We start from the raw sequence: 23,648 nt of genomic DNA on the forward strand, positions 1-23,648 counted from the left end.
TACTCAGGAAGGAGAATGTACAGGATTTGGTTATAGTGATAAGGATGAAGGAGGAAGAAGGAGTGCCCAGGTTTGGCATTGCGACCACTGGAAAGATAGTGTGGTGCTCTAGTCTCTGGAAGGAGAACTCGGTGGGAACAAATTGGGGATCGTGAGGAAGATTATGATTTTGAGTTTGCTATTGAACACAGAGATGGAACTGCTTGTGGGGTAGTCAATTAGAGATACCAATAAGCAATTTGATATTTGCCTAGAGTTCAGGAAGGAAGTATGGGTTAAATATATAGATATGGGACCCTGGCCGGTGACTCAGTGGATAGAGCGTGGGCCCAGTGTAAGGACATCCTGGGTTCAATTCCATGTCAGGGCACACAGGAGAAGCGCCCATCTGCTTTTCCCTGCTTCCTTCTACCCCTTCCCTCCTGCTTCCCCTCCTGCAGCCAATGGCTCGATTGGTTCAAGCATGGCCCTGGGTGCCGAGGATAGCTCTGTTGGAGTGTATCAACCTTGGGTGCCAAAAATAGCTTGGTACTCAAGCATGGGTCCTTGATAGGCTTTCTGGGTCGATCCTGGTTGGGTGCATGCGGGAGTCTGCCTCACTATCTCCCCTCTTGTCACCTAAAAAAAATAATAAAATAAAATAAATATATAGATATAGGATTATTTGGAATATGTAAGATAATTAAAATCTTGGCCTGACCAGGCAGTGGTGCAGTGGATAGAGCATTGGACTGGGATGCAGAAGGACCAGGTTCAAGACCCCAAGTTTGCCAGCTTGAGCACGGGCCCATCTGGTTTGAGCGAAAGCTCACCAGCTTGGACCCAAGGTTGCTGGCTCGAGCAAGGGGTTACTCGGTCTGCTGAAGGCCCACGGTCAAGGCACATATGAGAAAGCAATCAATGAACAACTAAGGTGTCGCAACGTGCAATGAAAATCTTGGAGGACATATTAGAAAACCCAATGAACATGTGTTGAATGAGAACATGAATAGTGTAGAAATATTAATATTATGCAGGATATGAAGAATCCTCAGAAATGATTGAAAAGGACCAACCAGAGAGAGAGATCAAAACCCTGGAGAGTCTGATGTCATGAAAGCCAAAGAGAAATTTTTAAAAAGAGCCTCTCAGTCATGTATCTACTGCTCTGAGGAGGTCAGTAAGGTGAGGGCTGAGAATTTCCATTGGAATCACCACAAGATTGGTGTGACTTTGGGAAGTTATGTGAAATTTAAGAACTTACAACCCAGGATGTCCTTACACTGGGCCCACGCTCTATCCACTGAGTCACCGGCCAGGGTCCCATATCTATATATTTAACCCATACTTCCTTCCTGAACTCTAGGCAAATATCAAATTGCTTATTGGTATCTCTAATTGACTACCCCACAAGCAGTTCCATCTCTGTGTTCAATAGCAAACTCAAAATCATAATCTTCCTCACGATCCCCAATTTGTTCCCACCGAGTTCTCCTTCCAGAGACTAGAGCACCACACTATCTTTCCAGTGGTCGCAATGCCAAACCTGGGCACTCCTTCTTCCTCCTTCATCCTTATTTGATGGAGGAGCAGGGTTAGCAACCATCCTGTAATTAATTGAGAAATTAGTATGAGAGAGACAGATCCAAGAGGGCATATGCCATGAAAAAGAAAAATAATCAAAGGCAGAAGGTGAACATGGCAGGTACTAAACCTGAATGTGGATAGAAATTCAGGGAGCAAAGAGAAGAATTGGGGGAATTGAAGATATAAGGAGAACAAAGGAAGGAATTTGTAGTACACGTTTTTTGAAATAGTAAAGAATGAGATTCAGACCAGTTGGATGGCAGGGTATACATTTTTCATTGTAACAGAAGAGGAAGAAAGGATGGATTTTTGAATAGATAATCTTATCTTTTTGGTGGGAGAAAGGTGAAGGAGTTCTAATCTGATGATTTCTGTTGTTCTCTTTTGGCAACTGCTGATGGTGAGAGGAAAGATGGGACTCAAGAGATAAGTCTAAAATCATCACTGTAGAGAAGATACAGAACAATAATTAGGGGATAATCACATTTCTTTTGGCACTAAAGTCTTATTTGAGGTTAAACATCATGAATTTCTACCAGATTTAATCTGCCAGATATGATCATTTTTTTCTGACACTTCTTAGAAGCCTTGGTATAGTTGTGAAAGTAGCAACCAATTGCGTTCATCCAAGACTGATGTTATTCTAAGAAATTGTTATGCAAGTTGCATGGCACAAGCAAGTGAAAAGATAAAGGTCTTTGCTTCCTTATCTGAAATTATAAAATTCAAGAGGGTCTGAAAACTGAAATTTTTTTTCCATAACTCAATGACAAAACTTGCTCTGAATAAGTGGTTGAGGCTATCTATAATCTTTATCAAATTTAGTGTATATATCTATGTATTTTGCTTTAGAAATTAATGTATATGATTATAGAGTGCTGTCCCAACTTTTTTTTTTTTTCTTTTCATTTTTCTGAAGCTGAAAACAGGGAGAGACAGTCAGACAGACTCCCGCATGCGCCCAATCGGGATCCACCTGGCACGCCCACCATGGGGCTACGCTCTGCCCACCAGGGGGCGATGCTCTGCCCATCCTGGGCGTCGCCATGTTGTGACCAGAGCCACTCTAGCGCCTGAGGCAGAGGCCACAGAGCCATCCCCAGCGTCCAGGCCATCTTTGCTCCAATGGAGCCTTGGCTGCGGGAGGGGAAGAGAGGGACAGAGAGGGACAGAGAGGAAAGCGTGGCGGAGGGGTGGAGAAGCAAATGGGCACTTCTCCTGTGTGCCCTGGCCGGGAATCGAACCCGGGTCCTCCGCACGCTAGGCCGACGCTCTACCGCTGAGCCAACCGGCCAGGGCCCTGTCCCAACTTTTGATGGAGATGTTACAACATATGTGCTGTATAACTGGTCTTAAAACCAGAAAAATTTTGAAACCTGAAGGACATCTGACCTCAAAGCTTCAAGAAGATAATGTATTTATGTGTCAGTGATAAAGATGATGAAATGATATACTATGGAATCTAAGTTGGATAAAGAAAGAAAGGAAGACAGGGAAGGTAATCCATTGGAAGAAAATAGGATGCTTAAGGAAAAAGAGGACTTTAAAAGAACTGGTGTATTGGGGATCAAATGAGAAGTTCAGAAGAATGTAAAATGTGGTAAGTAATTCGAATATATAAATTAATTATTTCCAAAGGGAGACAGTTCTGCATGGTTATAAAGTCCAGGCTGTGACCATAGGAGTAGGCAGATTATGTTGTGATGAAATAGAAGATCATCAGAGATGAGGTCCAGAAACTGAAAGGCAAGAAAATTAGATGTATATTAATGGCAAGATTTGGGTGGAATGTAACAATACAAGCCAAATTCTCAAATCTCAAATAAATGAGGCTCTATAGAAAGAACGTAACATACTAACATGTTTAAGACAAGGTCTTCTCTCCTCCCTTGGACTAGGATCTCTTTAAGCCACAGACAAGTTAAGCTATAAATAATTATACAACATGGCATGTGTAACGATAGAAGCATGATCTAAAAGCTATTCAAGTCTAAATGAGGAAGTAGACTCTAGACGTCTGGATGAGTTAAAAGACTAACCATTTGATAAGCGTTTCAAACTGTTTTGGAACTTTCAGGGTTTGGTAAACATTAATGCACAGCCTATGGGTATTCAGTAGAATATTTGGTCTAAAAGAGTTACCTATGCTGCACACCTGAAGCTAATGTAATATTAGAATGTCAACTGTAATTGAAAAGTAAAAAAGTAATTTAAAAAGTAGTGATTGAAGCTGTCACATTTGCTAAGTAATTAATTAAACACAGTACAAAATAATAAGAAAAAGCCAAGATGTGAACTGTCTTCAGGAAATATTTTCAGACTCCCAGAGTCACAGACAAACTGAAAGCTTCAGGAAAAATGATTTATTCTACATTTGATGTGTAATTTTCTAGTTTGTGTTGCTTTTATTTTCTAATTTTGTTTTAATAGCTTAACGACTACCTATATCCTTTTATTATAAACTTCCTCAATCCTTTTTGGATTCAAGTAAGTTATAAATAATAAGCAAATGATGTTGAAAAATAAGAAAACACATATACATTAAAAGATATACTTTATCTAAGTATATTTTGCTTTTTATAAAGCAGTGTCAAAGGTAACTTATTTCTTATGTTTTCCAAAAAGAAAAAAGTTCTCAAACATCATAGATTGGTTGATGAATGCTATTCTGGGGCTAAGGAGCCATGGTGGTAGACAGTGTTGCCCACAGGAATGTAGAACAGCAAATGCTGGCTTTGGGCAACGAAGCTTTGATCCAGAGTGACTTCTTTGAAATGTTGGGACTGATGGTCCTTGTGGGGACTTGCATTAAAAATGTCTGTCACAGATGGAGCATGCTATGTGAGAACAGAAATGCTGAATAATAGGGCAATAATACCCTATCTATAAACCAGCTATGTTTACAGAGTCCCTAAATAACAGGTCAAAGTAGATTTTATTATGATAAATAGTCCAGTGCAATGCTCTGCAGAATGCTCATCTTTCTCATGTATTTTAAGCAAGATTTCTGGGCCATGTGGCTTTTCTACTAGACTTCAATGATGTGCAACCACCAAGCACAGACCTTGTCATTTATTTGATTCCAACTGTCTTTAATCTTGAGAATCTTGAGGACAGTAATACAGTGAGAAAACTTTGGGGTTTTAACATAATCATAGACCATTATGCAGAATCAAATTTTCAAATTCTTTGCATTTTTTTTTGCCACATTTACCATAAAAGTCCTGTGTTATGTATATGTCTTTAAATTTGGATCTGTGTTTTCTTTTTTCTTCATCTTTCTTCCTTTTTCTTAGTTCACAGCCATGAATGAACCACAGTGCTTCTACAATGAGTCCATCGCCTTCTTTTATAACCGGAGTGGAAAATATCTTGCCACAGAATGGAACACAGTCAGCAAACTGGTGATGGGACTTGGAATCACCGTCTGTATCTTCATCATGTTGGCCAACCTACTGGTCATGGTGGCAATCTATGTCAACCGCCGGTTTCATTTTCCTATTTATTACTTAATGGCTAATCTAGCTGCTGCAGACTTCTTCGCCGGGTTGGCCTACTTTTACCTGATGTTTAACACGGGACCTAACACTCGGAGACTGACTGTCAGCACGTGGCTCCTTCGTCAGGGCCTCATTGATACCAGCCTGACAGCATCGGTGGCTAACTTACTGGCGATTGCAATCGAGAGGCACATTACGGTTTTCCGCATGCAGCTCCACACACGGATGAGCAACCGCAGGGTGGTGGTGGTGATTGTGGTCATCTGGACCATGGCCATTGTTATGGGTGCTATACCCAGTGTGGGCTGGAATTGCATCTGTGATATTGAACATTGTTCCAACATGGCACCCCTCTACAGTGACTCTTACTTAGTCTTCTGGGCCATTTTCAACTTGGTGACCTTTGTCGTAATGGTGGTTCTCTACGCTCATATTTTTGGCTATGTTCGCCAAAGGACTATGAGAATGTCCCGGCATAGTTCTGGACCCCGGCGGAACCGTGATACCATGATGAGTCTTCTGAAGACTGTGGTCATTGTGCTTGGTGAGTTTTGTCTCGACTGTAACTTACTTAACAGATTCTCAATGTCTTAATATGAATAACATTAGTTTATCATAATGGTAAACGGCAATATGACTATTCAACAGAGTATATGCAGGAATTACAAGGGAATGAAGTTTTTTTTTTTTTTTTTATCAAATCTCTGTGGTGAAGTCAGCATACCAGTCCTTCCACAATTACAGAATTGGTTTTAGGGAAATACATGTCTCAGTGATTTAGTATAAATGATGATGTGAAAGATGTCATTGGTCAGTTTGGCTATCAAGTATTGAAAATTCCAGCTTTTGACAGATCTTTTTTTTTAAATTTATGGGGTGATATTGATTAATAAAATTATCTAGGTTTCTTGTATGTGCCTTGACCAGAGCAGAGTTAGGGTCCCCTTGCTCAAGCCAGCAAGGGGTTGAGCTTTTCATGCTAGTAACCTTTGGGCTCAAGATGGCTCAAGATGGCAAACTTTGTGATCATCTGGATAATTCTCCCACTCAAGCTATCAGCCTCATGCTGACAAGCCCACATTCATAGCTGGTGACCTTGGGGTTTCAAACTGGCAACTTTAGTGTTCTAGGTCAACGCTTTATCCACTGTGTCACCATGAATCAGACTCTATTTTTTAGTTTTTTTTGAGGAAATGCCATACTGTTTTCCACAGAGGCTGCACCAGTCTGCATTCCCACCAGCAGTGCAGGAGGGTTCCCTTTTCTCCACAGCCTCACCAACACTTGTTTCTTGATAACAGGTTTTCTGACAGCCTGGTTGTGAAATTTTTGTCTTGCGGTCTCTCTTACAGATTTTCAAATATAAAGTGTTTTTACTATAATATAAATATGCTTTCATGTATAGTTTTTATGAGTCTATTTGTAAATAAATTATCTCTCATATACTGTAATTGTTACTATACACCTATAGATAAATGTCAAGGTTTTGTATAGATTTATTGCACAAGATGGATTCGGATTTATAACATTTATGATAGTCATCTTTATAAAAACTTATGTTTTTCCATTCATTTTTGATTTGTAGTAGAGGTTCATTTATACACTGCTCACAAAAATTAAGGGATATTTTATAGCTTCCTATTCATTTTTTAAATATTCCTTAATTTTTGTGAGCAGTATATTTTAAAGTGAGGAGCAAGTTTTTATTCTTTTATGTATACTCAAAACAACTTTGGCCTTTAAATAACTATTGTTTTTCCTGGATGAAAAATTCATGGTAATGATGAGGAGACTTATATTTATTTCTTCACTTGAGTACTCAGAAAATTAAAGGACATCTAAGTTCCAGGTCCTCCTCTGACCCCTGGAAATTTAGCCACAGAATGGATGCACACAGAACATTTCTTTTGGAGCTGAGAGTGCCTCTTTTCAAAGTTCACCCAGTGAGAATTTGTTCAAATAATTACCCTACTGAGTTACATTTTCTGCATAGACTATATTCAGAATGATGTTTGATTACGTTTTCAAAAATATCTTTTAGCATTTCAGTTCTCCCCGTGGAAATCCAGTGGAAAGTTCCTGCGATGCTCTTTTCTCCCGTTTGTGAAGCAGCGTGGAATGAATGTGACCTGGGTGGCATAGCTCCTTGGACACTTTGGGGGTCACAGTAATTTACTCACTGGACCGCGAGCCCTAATTATTACTAAATAAACTAGTATTCTGGTTGAGGCACTGGTCCCATTTATTTGGACTAGGGCAAATGCATCGTGGAGATCATATCTGGGTATCCTGGCTGGGACCCTCACATAGACCGTAAGGATAAGAACTTGGCATTGCTAACACAACTAATGCCCTGTCTGTAACTAACTGGGCACTTAGATAATATTCCCACCTTGGGCCCCTGGCCCCTCCTATATGAGATTATCTTATTCCAGCCAAGAAAGCTTAGTAGAAGTACAAAGATGGTTTCCCTATATGCTTAATTTTATCACCAAAAACCTGGAGCATGCCTGTGCCATAAGGACTATTTTTCATGTATGGATGACATGCATCGTGTGGGGGCACGTTTTTTATTATACTTCCAGTGCTGCTGCTTACAGTTCATAGAACCGCTAGTGGAAAAGGGCTCCTGAGCTTGCAGCATGAATCTGTCACTTTCTTGTTTTGATTTTGACCTTTGTATAAATGCCTAACAACTTCTGGTATGCAGTACGTTTAATGACTCACGTAAATTAACTTCCGTGTTTCATGGGGCTACTTTGAGAGTTAAATGAGAATTATTTTGAGGGTTTATGAGGCAGCAGTTTTAGTGTATACCTGCCCTTAATGCCTCTTCCAGCCCAGCACACCAATCCTAAACCTGAAAATAGCAAAGTTGCCCTCCGAGGTTTGAACTTGTAGACTCTATAGGTATGTGATGGAAGAAGTTTTGGAATGCAGAAAACTGCACTCAGGGTGACAGGTGAAGAAATTTGGTGAGACAAGATGTGTGTGGCTGTAACGAAGAAGGAGACAGTCAATAGATGGACTGTAGCCTTTTTGAGAAAAGCAGCAAGAATGGGAGAATGGGTGGGGTAGGTGGCTAGAAAGCTTAGAATAGGGAATTCTCCATCCTAAGCAGATACTTGTCAAGGTGACGCCCAAGCCCTTCACGTGATGTACTCTGCTGCTTGAATCCCATGTAGTCATGCTTGCATGGAAGAGCTGGGATGGTCTTGTAGAAATAAGAATTCGAGTGTACTTGAAGCTCTTCTCACTGACAATCAGTTTATTGAAAATGGGGTTTTGGGTACATGTTTGATTTTTGATATCTATCCTACCTGCCAGAATGTTAGCTTAGTGACAGTAGGGGGGATTGTAATGACGTATTGTCCATTTTCTCCACATTACCTTCCAATCAAAATATAGCATCTTGGAAAGTGACTGGCCAATAAATAATGTTTATCTTACTTTCATTCATTTGGAGGCTGATTATAGTGTGTTTAATTGTGCACAAGACCTTCAATTTCTATTTCACCATGTCGAAGTGACCTCTGGGTTTTAGAGCTGTTCGGTCCTCATGACCAGTAAAAGGATTTGTTGCTCAACAAGTCGAATTTCAAGGAGTCAACATAAAATAAAGGCACCTTTGAGATCTATGATGGCAATGCCGGCATCAGTTTTTAAGCACAAGGTTGTATATAAGCTGCTTTTGAGTAAGTGCTGGATCTTAATGTTTTTATTTTTCAAACTCTTATTATGATTATTGTTGGTACTTATTTTTCAGACTCTTATTATGATTATTGTTCGTACTGTTTTACCATAGACATTAGTATTTGTAAAGAGCAGCCCTGTGGAGTATAGGAGCTGTTATCTATTTGTTATCATCATCTTTGAGAGGTGAAAACTTAGGTACAGAGAGGCTAGGTAGCTTATCGTGCAAGGAGCTGGAGTTCACTTCAGGCACTCTGGGTTCCAGAGCCCAAGTGTCTTTCAGTTCCCTGCTATCCTGTATCTCTATAATAAAAACAGTTATCAGCGCATGTTGTGTTTTGTTATGAAGTTTGAACCGCGTTGTGTTATTAAATTGAAACATTGTGATCCCATTTGTTTCTGTTGATACTGCCTAGCTCCCTGTGCTTTGTTTTCTGGGTAAGAAGAAAGCTTAAAGGGAGCATTCCTTCCCTCCTTTTGTTTCCAAGGATGACGCTGGTGACTCTCGTTTTATCATCCCTTTCCCACTGTTTGCTGTTGGAGCACCATAGCTGCCTGCTTATGATTGAGTGAGTGTTTTGTTACAGGTATAGTTAAACATGAGGGTTTATTGTCCCAGCATGAAGTCATGTAATCCTTCCCCAGGCTTGAATTCTCCCTACTTGACATTTTGCCAAGAATTCCTTTGGAGCTTGTTACGCAGTTGAATCAGAGTGGCAGTCAAGAAGTTCTTCCTTATTTGACCACAGTCTGTCTTGACTTGTACGTCTTTGCCTTTCCTGCTCTGTTCCTTGTAATGACACTTCTGTTGGGGGTAATTAAAAAAAAAAGGAAACTAGGATTTTGAAAGAGAAAATAGTGGTGACAGCATGGAGGTTTTCACATCTGAACCCTGGGACAGAGTGAGTGTCATAAGGCAATGTAAATCCAGGTGGGGCACAGCCTTCTATGGAAGGGTGGGGGATGCTCTTTTTCTAGCTTGATCTGTTCTGGCTGGAAATGATCAGCACTGAAAGAAAATTACCCCTTATTACCTATTTTCTTTGTGCCAGGGTCCATACTTGGCATTACTCTTCATACACTGTTTATAACATTACATCAAGACAAGTTGTCTTTCTCCTGTGTCATACTGAAGGAACTGAGTTAAGTTAGGGCACGTAACTTGTCCTAGACCACGTTTGTAAGCAGCAGAACTGGAATTTAACTGCAGGATTATTGTAGACCACACCCTTCCATCACAGGGCACGGGGAGGCGTACCCTACAAGGGACTGTTACTGGTGGTTGATAATAGCGGGGGCACCCGATGAGTTGAGTCTGTTGTTTTCTCATACACTCTGATGAAAGATAACTTGGCCAATGGCGTGCTAGCAAATCTTTATGTACTTCTCTGTTTAATTCATTGAACATGTTGATTTGTGCTATTTGTGCACTAAGGGATGAGAAGAAGAGTAAGAGAAATTCCATTCTCTGCAGAGCTCGTAGTGTAGTAGAGGAAACAAGGACCAAGCTGCAGAACAGCTGGGTCCGCGTGCTGGGTCCTGGTGTGGGCAGAGTAATCCCGAGTGGCGGGGAGGGCATCCAGGCGAGGTCACCCTGAGCTTGGTCTGTCTTGATGAGCATGGAGGAGCTTGCCGTCCTGTAGGGTATGAATGGAGGAAAAGCTAAGTGGTAGCCAGAAGCAAGGGTCCTCACCTGTGAGGAACTGAAAGCAGTCAGGTGTGATTAGCAGATGGTAGGTATATCCGATGGCATTTTGACTGGAGAGATCAGTCTTCAAAACGTACTAAGAGTTTGGGCTATAGCCTGGAGGTGATCTGAGATGCTGAAGGATTCCCCAAGAAAAATAACACCAATTCCTTATAGGGCTAACCATATAATTTATCATCTAGGCAGAGACACTTTTATTAGGGAGAGCAGGCATTACGTGGTTGGGACGATGGGAAAACAGCCATAAACCAAGAATGGTCTGGTCGATCCAGAGTGTATGTCATCCTCCGGTAGGCTCTGCTTTCTCCATGTTTGTTTATTAATATCTTTTCTATGTTTCTGTTTGACATTTTAAGTGCAGAGTTCAACACTGGACTTGTTTCATTGTGTAAAGATAATAAAGAAGAACTCTCTTTTTTTTAAAAAAAAAGCAAGGCTCTGTCTAGATTTAGAATTTTAGAGCTTGAAGAGTACTTAGAAAGCTCACCATCTAACACACTCACTTTACAAATAAAGAGACTGAAGTTTCCAAGTTAATAGAGAAATTTAGGTCTGAGTTAATTGGTGACCCAAACCAAGACCCAGCTTGGCTTACTTCCAGGAGGTACTATTCCTACTGCCTACGCATCCACCTTGTTCAGTCCTGTCCACCCTTTCTGTCAGCTTCTTCTTGGGAACATACTTGTGTATTGATGTGGCTAGCCAGGCTTTGGTGTAAACTGGCTGTCACGGTACCTGGCACCTACAGAAAGGCTCCCCTTCAATTTGGCCTCATTATAACCAGCTGGTGATCTCTGCAATGAATCTTTGACAAAAGTCACTGGAAGCTGAATTACTCACACATTATGTGGTTTTTACACATACTAGCTTCCTGTTATCTTTCTTAGTAAGAGCGTTGTATTCGTTTTTCATTTACCTTGATTTTTATTAAGTTTATGCTTTACCCTGTGTGTATGTGTTTTGTGTTTTCTCATTTATACTCACTGAGGCAGAATGACCCTGGGACCTATTGCTGACTTTGCCATTAACTGTTGCCATGATTCTGACCAATGGCTTTATGCATTAATTCCTCCGTGCCTTCATCTGTGGGGTGAAGGTGGCCAGCTTGCTTTTTATGATTATTTAGAGTTCTCTGTATTATTCTATAAATAAAATGACAAGGGCATAGTTACTGTGGGTCAGCCATGTAGGATTTTCTAGTGGAAAATGTAAATGGAATTGGAATAACAGCAAGGGACTGTGATTTTCTCTACTGTAGCCTCTTTAGTAATTAACATTCGATATTATATATATATATATATATATATATATATATATATATATATATATCCCCTTTTCAAGGGAGTGGCGCATTTATAGAGGATAGTTTCAAAGAAATGAATTTTGTGCTTTGCTCTCCAGTAGAGAGCCACGTGACAAGAAGGGACGGTTTCCCGGTCGGTCCTGTTGCTAGGGGAGGAAAGTGGATACAAGACTCTCTTATTCCCTGGCCACAGGTGACCAGCTGCACATCCTGTTGATCTGAAGAGGAACGAAGCTGCCCCAAGTCTCCTCAGGTCCCCGTGGATTCTCACTGAAGGCCTCTTTGAGGAAGAACCTGTGAGAATATTCATGAGAGCTTGGATTTTTGGCCGGCACTGGCCGGGCGCCATGGGTGTGGTCAGGGAGACACCCTGCGGAAGCCCCGAGTGTGGCCCACACCCCACATCCAGGGCCCGGTCAAGAGAGCAAACAAGTTGCAGACACCAGCTTTCTATACCCTTTTGTTACTTCACTTTATTCAAATATTTTCACTCAGAAGAAACTTTAAAACAGAAAGAAAGCCCCCAAATACCACATTATCCTAACAGAGTTCCCTTCGAGGTGTGGACAGAGCTGCTGGGACACCAGGCTCTTTCCTGTCTTAGGTCTGATGAGAGTGACTCAGACCTCGTCTCGCTGACACTCCTGTCAGCTTTCATATGTGCCACACAGTCATCCGCCCTTATCGTTAAAGGGCGTAAGAGATGCAAAGATTCCTTGAATGAATGGTGGTGACCACTGGGAATCACTGTTGCTTAGGACTCGAGAGCTTAGCTTTGGAATAAAATAGGCCAGAGCTTAGACTTTGAATACTGACCCCTGACCTGCTAGTTTCTTATCCATGAGTAAATGACAGTCTCTGTGCTGAGTCTCAGTTTCAGAATTAAAATAAGGATCGTAGGACCTTTCTTATCAAGTGATTGGGAGCGCTGGATGAGCCAACGCTCGTAAGCACACTTAGCATGGCTAATATAAAACACTCACTACATGCAGGCGACTGTTATCACTACTGGTAGGTCTTGTCTGCGTGCACCTTGCTTGCCCCTTCTTTCTTTCTCTTTCTGTTTCTGGCACACCCACACGCCAGTGTGCACATATAGTGGATGTGGTGGTTGCAATGGTGCTTCGTTTCTGTGACATGGGCTAAAAGTATGACCGTGTTGGAACAGCTGTTGTTTCTAATAACAGGCTGTACATTTTATTCTGAACAACCTTTGCTTTTCTAGAGATGTATTTGTTCTGCAGAGCTGCGGGCATCTTACTCGTTGAGCCTCAGCCCCTATGTATGAAGATCCCTGTTAGCACCACAAGAAATGGTGGTTTGGGCCCGCTAGCTCCCCAGGGATGATTAAATGGTGCTGCCCGTTGAAATGCAACAGGCCGCATGGTCAGTATCTATTAGAAAGGGTCATTGGTTCCTTCAGCTGGACCCCCAAGGCTTAGGGCACAGCCAGCAGCCCAGTCATCGTCTAGGCTAGGGCATCTGCGTTTTCATCCGCAGTAAAGGACCATTTCTGGTATAAGTGGAAAATATGGTGAATGGATGGGTCGTGAGACTTTGTTGCTGTTATCCAGCTGGTCCCAACTTTACAGTGGTGACCACCAGTGTTCCTTTATTCCTGGCTTCATTGCTGTTCACCTAGGTGGAAAAGGATATTCAGCTCCTAATCTCACTGCTACTTCATGAATCTCTTCAGAGCATCGTTATAGACATTGCAAGATCATTGGCTTTATCTTACTTTCCAGTACCTAAAACAAGGCCCAGCACTTAGCAAACTCTAGATAGCTTTTGAATGAATAAATGAAATATCCCTTTTATTCTGGATGGAGTTTTACAGGTCCCTAGTAACAACAGAAATATACCTGTATAGCCTGACAGTCAGTGTGATTTAATAATGGCTCTCCTTCAAAGCAGTATTTGTTATAAGGTATTTAAGGCAGTTCCACACTTTGCCTGTGAAGGACATTTTTTTAGGCTAAATTCCAGTGTGAGCTTATTAATAATAGTTATTTTGTCAAAAAGCAGGTATTGAATGTCTACTAGGTCCTCTGTTAAGGAGTAGGGATGTGAAGATCAGGGAAATTGTGGACCTTTTTCTGAAATAGTTTTCATTTTAGTAGACCATGATAGATAATTTAAATAGATAAATACAACACAACATGATAACTAAAATATGTAGGGTGCTGTGGGAATGCTGTCTTCTGTTTGGGCAACGTCAGGAAAGACTTCATGATGAACATGTTATCTTAGGCGATGTGTAGGAGTTTGCCATGTGAACCTAGACAAATAAATTATTTCTATTAAATACTCTTTGCACTCTGAGTTGAATTCAATATTCAATTGCTTCCTTATATTGCAATTAACATGTCACTTAGATATAATAGTAATTCCTGTTAGGCTTGCATATCTCATGTAAATTTTGCTGGGAGTGGTAGAGGAGGCTTGTATAAGGTAATATAGTACTTATACTATTAAAAAATTTATTATTGATTTTGGAGAGAAAGAGAGAGAAAGGGAAGGAGGAGGGGAAACATCAATTTGTTATTCCTCTTTTTTATACATTTATTAGTTTATTCTTGTCTGTGCCCTGACTGGAGCTCAAACCCACAACCTTGGCATATCAGGATGACATTCTAACACTCTGAGCTACTTGGTCAGGGCTATTTTTGCCTGCATTTACACTGGTATAATACATGCATTTCTTCTTTTGAATGGACCATAGTTAGCAGATTTACATCCTCAAATTAGTTATAGAATAAGTAAATCCGAATGGTTACTGACCTATAACAAAAGTGATAAATTTCTATGTGTGCAAATTAACATCCTGTGTTAATTTGAAAGGTTTAGAACCTTCGCTAAGAAAGGTTCTATAGTGACAGTGTATCTCATTGAAATGTCATTGCTAGGAAGTGTTGAAACCCACACTTAAGATAAGCACATATACACACATGCCAACCGCCAAATTTAGCAAATAAAAATAATAGCATGGAACACAACTATACTAACAAAAGTATTCCTTTTTTATCTGAAAATCAAATTTAACTGGACACTATGTATTTTATCTGGCAGCGCCAACACACAGGGCATTGGGTGCTAGTTAAGCATTTTAGATGATAATCTGCTCTCTATACGTAGATTTTCTTCTTTGTCTATAGGTTTTCATAATATCCTGGAGATCAACTTAAGTACACAAGGAGTTTCACTTATGTAATATTTCTGACTTTTTATTCTGAGTTGTCTGGAAATAACAAAAGGGACATATCTGGTTTGTAGTGTAGAATCGTATATTTGTTTCTTAGAAATTACGTACACTTATGAACATGTCATGTTCTACACCTCCAGTTCAAAACTGAATTCTCTCCTGTTACATAGTCTTTACTGTGCTTTTTGAAAACATTTTAATGAAACCTTATGTTTTTTAGAATACACAAAGGATTTTTTTTCTTGTGTTTCTGCCTGTGATTTTTTTTTTCTTTTCAAGTCTTGAACTAGAGCCTGTGCCTCTGAGAAGCTACTTTTTATTCATGTGTTTTAGTGAAGATGATAGTGTCTAGACTGAGTGTGGTCATGGCTTTACTCAAACCCCACAGGTCTCCTCCACCAATAGAGGAGTCGTTGTAGAGATCCAAAGCAAATATGACATTCTAGGAGGGTGACACAGCAGTAACAGGGCTTTTTTTGAAGAAGTGGGATTTAATCTGGCATCAGGAGACTGGAAATTCATGGCTTCACCTATTTATCCTGCCCTCGCTGACTTTTGTTGACACAGAGAACGCTGCATTTTAAGTAGGCTTTTCCATGAGTTCATTCTAAACAGGTATTTCTGCACTTGAAAAAGCTCCTCTTCGTGGGGGCGGGCATGAGTTCATTTGCTGGAGTTATTTTCCTTTCTTTGGGGAGAAAGGAGATAGCTCTGAGGAGCCCAGCCTCACAGGCCCAGCACAGGAGAATGATGAAGTGGAAAGCTGACAGGCTTTCGCTGTAGCCAGCAAGTGATTCACCGCATTCTGCTGGAAGGGTTGGCTTCCCAAACCTTGCCGAGCACGTGGTGCTGGGGAATGCGACTTTGTATATTGCTCCAGCCCAAAGGGAAAGCCGAGCTATAAATCGGGGAGCTGGAATCATTGGGTTTCTGAACGAAAACAGAAGAGGTTGTGTTTGGACAGCCCACAAAGTACATATATAATGATCAAATAAACAACAGTTGTAGAGATTAGAGCACGAGCCCTATTTAATTTGGCAAATTCTAATGTCTTATGGGGGAGAGTAAAGATGTTTTAAAAGAAATAATAAAATAAACCCACTATTTTAAAGGCACCAGACATAGATTCTAGCACATTTACAAGCACCAATGACATACGAACGACTTTTTTTAGAATAGAAGAAAATGCTTTAGAAACCAAAGTTGAATCGGAAGTTTAACTGTAGTATATATAGATTATGGCATTGCTATTGCTGAGATAATAAATGATGTAATTTTATAAGGAAATTTCTTAATATTATTTTAGTTCATTCTGAATTGGTTCTAGAACTCTTAAGGTAAGACATCTGTCCCTAAAGCATGCATAAATTTTAAAACATTAGAAGCAGGAGCAAAAAGAAAAGAAAATTAGAAACAGAATTAGCAAATCCATTTATGTGTATTGATCTGTCTGTACTACATTACATTAGAAGTGATTTACTGCTATCACACTACATGTTCAATGTGTTGCCCCTCAGCAATTATTAACTCACAACTTTACTTACTAATGTGTGTAGCTGTGTTACTATGTGGCTTATTTTGGTTATGGGATATTGTGACCCATTGCTTTGATGAGACTTCGAAGTAATATCTTTATGAATATAAGTATTTAAGTCAGAAGTAGATAAAAACTCAACTTTTGTTTTTTAACCTTTCAATAATTTAATATATAACAGTAAAAACATGTCTAGTTTGTTACATTTTTCAGATTTAACTGAAATTTTATGACAATCAAATATTTTTGTATAGAATATAAAATGAATACTTAATTTATTCATTAGTTTTTTCCTGAACATATCAAATTGTATGTTTTTATTTTTCCCTTCACATTTACTTTTTTTTGGCCTTATTTTATAGTTAAATTTATTTAACAATATTTGACTTCGGGTTTTTTAAAAAACATAATATTTTACTGTGTATAGTATGACTATTAATTTTATTTAAAATTAATTTTATCTATAAATTTTAACTTTTCCTGAGTTAATATTTATGGTTATGAGAATTTCTAAAAAAAATAGGGATAATAATGTTAATATTTGAGTGCTTACTAGTCATCAAGATTCACAAAGTCTTATTCCTTTGTCCTAATATATATAATATAAAAATTTAAACAAGAATCTTAATCTCTCTGAATTTCAGTTCTATCATCTTTCAAATATAGATAATATAATTTGTGAAGATCATATATGATAACAATTGTGAAAGCTATTGTGAACGGAAGTGTCACATGAATGTACGCTATGACTGTTTTTATAGCCATTGCTTATTAAGTAGGAACCACCCGCCAAAAAGAAATTTTTGGAATGCTAAGCAAGACGTGTGATGTAGTGTGGTTGCGAAGGCATCAGCTATATTCTGATTCCCAGTGTGTCACTTACTGGTTGCAGTGACTTTGAGTAGTGTATTTAGCCTTTACAACAGTTTCCTCGTCTGTACCGTAAAGGGCTTCTCTGCTTCATTATTCCCCCACAACTGAATCCCTGGGGATGCCTGTTCCCCAGGCAGATGCCTGGGCCCGACCCAGACCTGGTGACGGAGAATCTTGGTGTTGACATCCAGGCACCTGTCCTTCAGTCACACAAACCTTGAGAATGACAGTGATAGCAGTCTCTGACTTTGGTTTAAATTACATAGCATTAAACCCGTTCTTGCTCATTTCTACTGTCTGTTTTTCACCTTTTTCCAAATGAACACATTGTTGGTGCCGATTAAACAGTGGGTGAAGACCTGAGATTGCCCCCACACGTGTACACGTGTAACAGAAGGCGCGGTTAGGGAGAAACACAATTACAGCACGGCCACATGATGGAACAGTGTATAGCCACTGGGCATTTAGGTTCTCGTGCTCTCTCTCGGCCTCTCTCTGCTGTTATAAATAACACTGAGGTAAATATCATCTAATATGAATCTTTACTTTCCTCGCTGAGACTTTATGAATCTTGATTACTTATTGTTTAATGTTCTCCAGAAAGTCTGTGCCAATTTGTACTCTACCACAAGGGAGTGAGCTCTTTAGTTCCATTCTTGTCATTATGGGATGGCTTTCTTTCTCTCTTAATGGTGTGCATTGTAACCATTTACATTATGCTTATTTATTCAGGCAGATAGACGTTGACAAACTTAGAAAAGAGATGGAAACTTTTCCAGGATTTAGAGACTAAGGATAAACTAAAACAGAAATGCATTTAGTGCCATGTAAATGTATGTGTGTACTATACTTGAAGTCCTTTGTTCCATGTGAAGGTCTAATGTATAGTTATTTCTTTAGAAACCTGAAGGCCAGACAGCTGAACAGTATGGCACAGGGAATAACAGTGATACCCTGAAGTGCTAATTGCCTGTATTCCAAGCCTGGCCCTACTACATACCAGCGGAGTCAACTTGGCCAACGTATTCAGTTGGCTTCCAGCTTCTGTTTCCTTGTCTACATGATGAGAGGCAGGGCAGACACAGTAAAACTGTAAGTGAGTAAGTAAGATCTGTGATACCAGGCATGTAAGTACTTGGTAGACACTATTACAAAACACATGACTTGGTGTTTTCACCAAGTGATCGCCTTGCTCTGTTGAGAACTGAAGTCCCTGGATTAATCTTCATTGTGCTAGATTTTCATTATATTGTGAGAAGAAGGAGCAGGCCAGAGGACGAGTTATTCTTGGACTGGATGGTGTTTCTACATCAGAGGATCCTGAAAGACTCTGAAAATAGATACACAAAACTCACTCCTGAGATCCCCCACTTTGCTTTCTTCCCTAGACAACTTGAATCTCTAATGCAGACATTCCATAATTTTTCAGTGCTCTTACTATGTCAGTTACTTTTTTTCACGGTACCTTTAGGCCAAAAGAAATACCTAACTTCATTTATTAAGCAGTTAAATCAACTTAATAAGTACATAGGTCCTAATAAATTAGGAGCCATTTGATAAAACAAAGAGACATAAATGGGAGAAATGTTTTTATATAATTCTTAACAACAGTTATTAAGGGATGAGTGCACCTGTTGGGCAATGAGCAACTTCTTGGAACCTGGACTCCAATTACTTCTTGTTTAACGTCCTCCAGAGCGTCTGACCATTTATATTCTTACCACAAGACACTGCTGTCTTGGGCACCTGCTATCCTCAGGCCCCATTCCACACTGAGTTTGATGCAGTGTGCGATGTTTATCATTAAAGCCATTGCAAAGACGTGACGTCATCAAAAGGAATACAATGCCATCTAACGTTGAAACTGTGAATGACTTGAAGCTAGTAGTTCTCCTGGCAACAGACGAATGTCGAGTGCCATTGTTTCTCTCAAATTTACAACTCAGCAGAATTCTTTAAATTCACTGGGGATCCCTAAGATGCCTTGGGGCCCAGTTTGGGGACCAGGGCCCTACTGTACTCCTGGTTTCTGGCTTTACTTCAGTTTTGTTCTGTTTTCTTTTGTGTTGGCTAGTTGACTGATCTTGTTTCCTAGTTCCTGTTTTTGTTTATTTCTTGGTTCTAGCTATCTAGTTTCCTTCCCCTGTGCAGGGGCCAGTCTGCCTGGTCTCCACCAAGCAGCAGTGGTGTCTCTTTCTGATCTCAGACCTTTGCAGACCTAGACAGAGCCCTGGGGGCCTTGAGAAGCTTTGGTAGCTGGCTAGCGGGCTGTAGGCCAGTCACTGGACTCTCAGTCTTACAGGACTTCTCCAGTTCATAACTCCGGGGAGCATCATGTCCATTGTGGGCTGCCTGAGTGGTATGCCAGTGGTGGGGTTCATCTCTAGGTGTCGATCTATGGCAGTCTCCCTGCGGTGTGGATGGGCATGCCCTCCACGCTAGACCTCCCGGCTCACTGGGGGCATTCGTTGCCTTATAGCAACAAAGACCTGTCCATACCACACCTCACTGCCGCTGTTCCTGGCATGTCAACCCAGAACATGATCTGAAGCAGTCGGGTGGTTAATTGTGGGCTCCGGACTAGACGACTTGCTTTTATATCCTAGGTTTACCACTTATTGCCTAATTTCCTGAGACTTCAGATTCCTCATCTGCAAAACAGAGATAATAATAGGTCTTCCTTTGTGTACGAAGCAAATGAGAAAATGAAGTGAAGTAAAATAAAATGTGGTGCCCCTTAACATAATGCCTGACATTAACAAATGTTGCTCAAGCACTTATACTATTTTTTCGGTTTATTCTGAAAGCAACTATGAAATTTGCTTTCAAATATTTTGATTTTTGTGGGAATAAAGTAACAAACCACTCATTTTTAGAATTTATTGTCTGTATTTGCCAGTTTATGAGAGAAAACTTCAATATTAAAATGAAGAGTTGCCATCCTGGCCTGTTGGCTTAGTAGTAAAGCATCGACCTCAACATGTGGATGTCCTGGGTTCAATTCCCAGTCAGGGCACACAGGAGAGGTAACTATTTGCTTCTCCTCCCTCCCCCTTCTCTCTCACACTCTCTCTCTTCCCCTCTCACAGCCACGGTCCAATTGGTTCAAGTGCATCTGCCCCAGGCGCTGATGATGGATCCATGGAGCCTATGCCTCAAGTGCTAAAAATAGCTTGGTTGCAAGCATGGCCCCATAGCATCAGCCCCACACAAGCTTTGCTGGATGGATCTGGTCAGGGTGCATGCAAGGGTCTGTCTCTCTATCTCCCCTCCTCTCATTTGGAAAAGAAAAAAAGAAATGAAAAGGTGCCTAGCATTCACATAACATTTGTTTTATATATACTAAGGTATCTTCATAGACATTATAATTTCTTAAGATATGCATGACAAGTATGAGAGTGCATATATTTCCCCCATTTTGGAGATGATAAAACTAAGCTTCAAGAGACTGTGTAAATTGCTGAAAAATAATTCAATATTTGCTGGAGCCCATACCCCAATCCAGGACCTGTAATTTCAGTGTTAGTCTTCATATTCACTATGTTGCTACCTTTTAAAATTGCTAATGCTTTGTTAGAAATCAGTTCAAAAGAGAAAATGCTTGGTGACCTTTAAAACTGCATATCAAAAACGTTGTATTCGCCACTCAGAAAATATTGTACAAGAATTTTTAACTTCCATTTATGGATGACAGAAGCATTTGATAATTCAGTAAAAAAAACCAAACTTTCTCTTCCCCCTATTCTCTCTCTTTTTCTCTTTTTTTCCCCCAAACAATCACATGCCTCACCCTTTCACCCATGCTGGAGCCATTGCTGCCTAACCACTTTCTGGGCACAGTGGCATGGAAAGACATCAGCACGGTATAATTTTCAACACAGCAGAGAGCACATGCTGTTATGGAACCAAGCCTCAGCTGGATAGCCTGGTCTGACATTGTTTTGACCTCAGTGCTAAAATGGAAATGAAACTTTGGCTCCTTCTTTCGGTCTGTAGGAAGTCCACCATCCCATGCTTGCTCGGTGGTTTTCAGGCCCAGATGGTAAGTGAGGGGAGAACAAATTGTCTTGTAGCTTGGGGGTTGAAGGCTTTGACTTGAGTGTGCTGACTCACTGTAACAGTCTAAATAAGGAGTCTGAAGTTTTTCTATTTGGTTCATATTATTAGGCATTCTATGTTTTTCTGTTTAGCTACGTTTACAAGGCAATTCCCATGCAAGTTGACCGTCTGTATTAGTTTTCTGTGATGCATAACAGATGGCCACAAATTTAGTGGTAAAACGTTTATTTACTATCACACAGTTCCTGTACGTCAGAATTCCTGGCACTCATTAGAGGGTTCTCTGTTCAGGGCCTCACCAGGCTGAAATCATTGTGTTGACTGGGCTGTGTTCTCATCTGAAACCTAGACCGGGGAAGAATCGGCTTCCAAGACCTTTCAGATCTTGGCATAATTTATTTCCTTGTGGTGGTAAAGTTCATGGCATCTTGCTTCTTCAAAGTCAGCAAAGAGAAAGAGAAAGAGAAAGAGAATATCTGTGCCTTCCAGTCTCTGGCCTCTAGAATCTGTTTAAAAGAATTTACTTGATTAGGTCCTATGGAATACCCCAGGATAATCTTTTTGATCAATTTAAAGTCAATTTAATTACATCTGTAAAATTCCTGCACTTTAGTCATTTAACAGAACCAAATTAAGGGAGTGGTGTCCTGTAACCATTGCCATATTCTATTCATTAGAAGCTAGTTGCAGGTTCTTCCCACACAGAAGGGGAGGAGACTATATAAAGATGTGATTCACTGAGGGTCACCTTAAAGTGTCTTGCATAGATGTACCATGTGTTTTGAGTACAGTTGGGAAAAAAATAGCTTTTGAAAAGCACCATTTTAAAATAAATTAATATTATTAGGTGAAAGACTAAAGGATGAAGTATTATATATTTAAATCTACATTTATTATTATTACTATTATTATTATTATTTAAATTTTTATTTATTGATTTAAGAGGGAGAAAGGGAAAGAGAGCGAGAGAGAGAAAGAGAGAAACATCCTTCTATTTCTGTACATGCTCTGACCAGGGATTGAACCGGCAACCTCTGTGCATCAGATGGATGCTCTAACCAACTGAGCTTTCTGGCCAGGGCCAGTTATTATTTTTAAATGATTTTCCCCAGAAATATTTATCTTTCCTTAAGGAATGAATCATGTAACACCTCCTTCTTGAGGTTTTCTCTTCCTTTGGTGGCTGAGACATTGCTCTTCTTTGATTCTCCTATCCCTTGACTTAATCTTTTGCTTGCTCTTTCTCTGTCCACTCTGTTTTTGAAATGTCACATCTCTAACCAAACAATCCCTTCAGTTAGGATAGCTAGAAGTCTTCGGTCCTGACTGCTTCCTTCCTGAGCACAATGGCATGGACACACAGAATCATGATGGAATTGTGACCCTGCAGGTAAGCCAGCAACTCTGTTGAGGTCAGGTTGTAATCTGTGTGTCTGCTGAATGACCTGTGGGTGACAGATCTTAGAGTGTTTGGATTTCTGCTAAAATAAAAATGAAAATTTATTTTCCCCTTTTTTGTCTGTAAGAGACATGCTGGTTCTATTCATGTTGGGTGGTTTTTATATCCAAAGAGCCGTATTACCTAAATAGTTTTACAGACATGTGCAGAGTGTGTGCCTGTGTTTATTTATACTTTACCTTGTATATAAAAAAAGGATTTAAGGCAGTTTAGAAAGATACCTACAGTTCAGAGGACAAAGTTGAGTTAAAAATAAGCAAGAAATAGGAGGGAAAGGGAAAAATAAATATAAAAATGTGACACAAAGTCAAGTACAAGTATACTTTCTAGCAGCTAATGGAGATGAAAACCCAGTTAGATTCATGATTTGGTGGCCATAAAGTATGATTGGGAGAAATAGCTCCTCTGAGTACTGAGCCCAAAGAGACATTTCTCCCATGTGTCTTCGTCTGTGATGGCCACACGGGCCGCGGTGTGACCTACCGAATAACTCACAACGTTCGGCATGTGCAGTACCGTGTCCTGCAGGGTCGTTTCTTACAATATTTCTCCATGAGGACTGGTGGCCTGCTGCCAACGTGCAGTCAGTCCAGTGAAAGCATTTCTGTGGGGCTTGACTTTCTCCTATGCCGATTGACTCCAGCTAGAATGAAGTTTAACAGAATATTTCTCAGTCTCTTTTTTTGAAAACATATTGCCCTGGCACCCAAAAGTTTAAGAAATTAAAAACAAATTTATTTTCCATACCTTG

General features: G+C 40.1%; 1 protein-coding gene across 6 annotated transcripts in view; it reads left to right on the forward strand.

The window, feature by feature from the left end:
- The window catches only part of LPAR1 (lysophosphatidic acid receptor 1), a 146,269-nt gene that overhangs the window by 83,557 nt on the left and 39,064 nt on the right, over positions 1-23,648 (forward strand). For all 6 annotated transcript variants that reach the window (XM_066256545.1, XM_066256549.1, XM_066256548.1 and 3 more), the window contains exon 3: positions 4,863-5,610. In XM_066256545.1, coding sequence (XP_066112642.1) covers positions 4,863-5,610 — 748 coding nt within the window. The remainder of the gene's footprint in view (positions 1-4,862; positions 5,611-23,648) is intronic.

The sequence above is a fragment of the Saccopteryx bilineata genome, chromosome 2, assembly GCF_036850765.1.
Source record: "Saccopteryx bilineata isolate mSacBil1 chromosome 2, mSacBil1_pri_phased_curated, whole genome shotgun sequence".
In the NCBI taxonomy this organism is placed as follows: Eukaryota; Metazoa; Chordata; class Mammalia; order Chiroptera; family Emballonuridae; genus Saccopteryx; species Saccopteryx bilineata.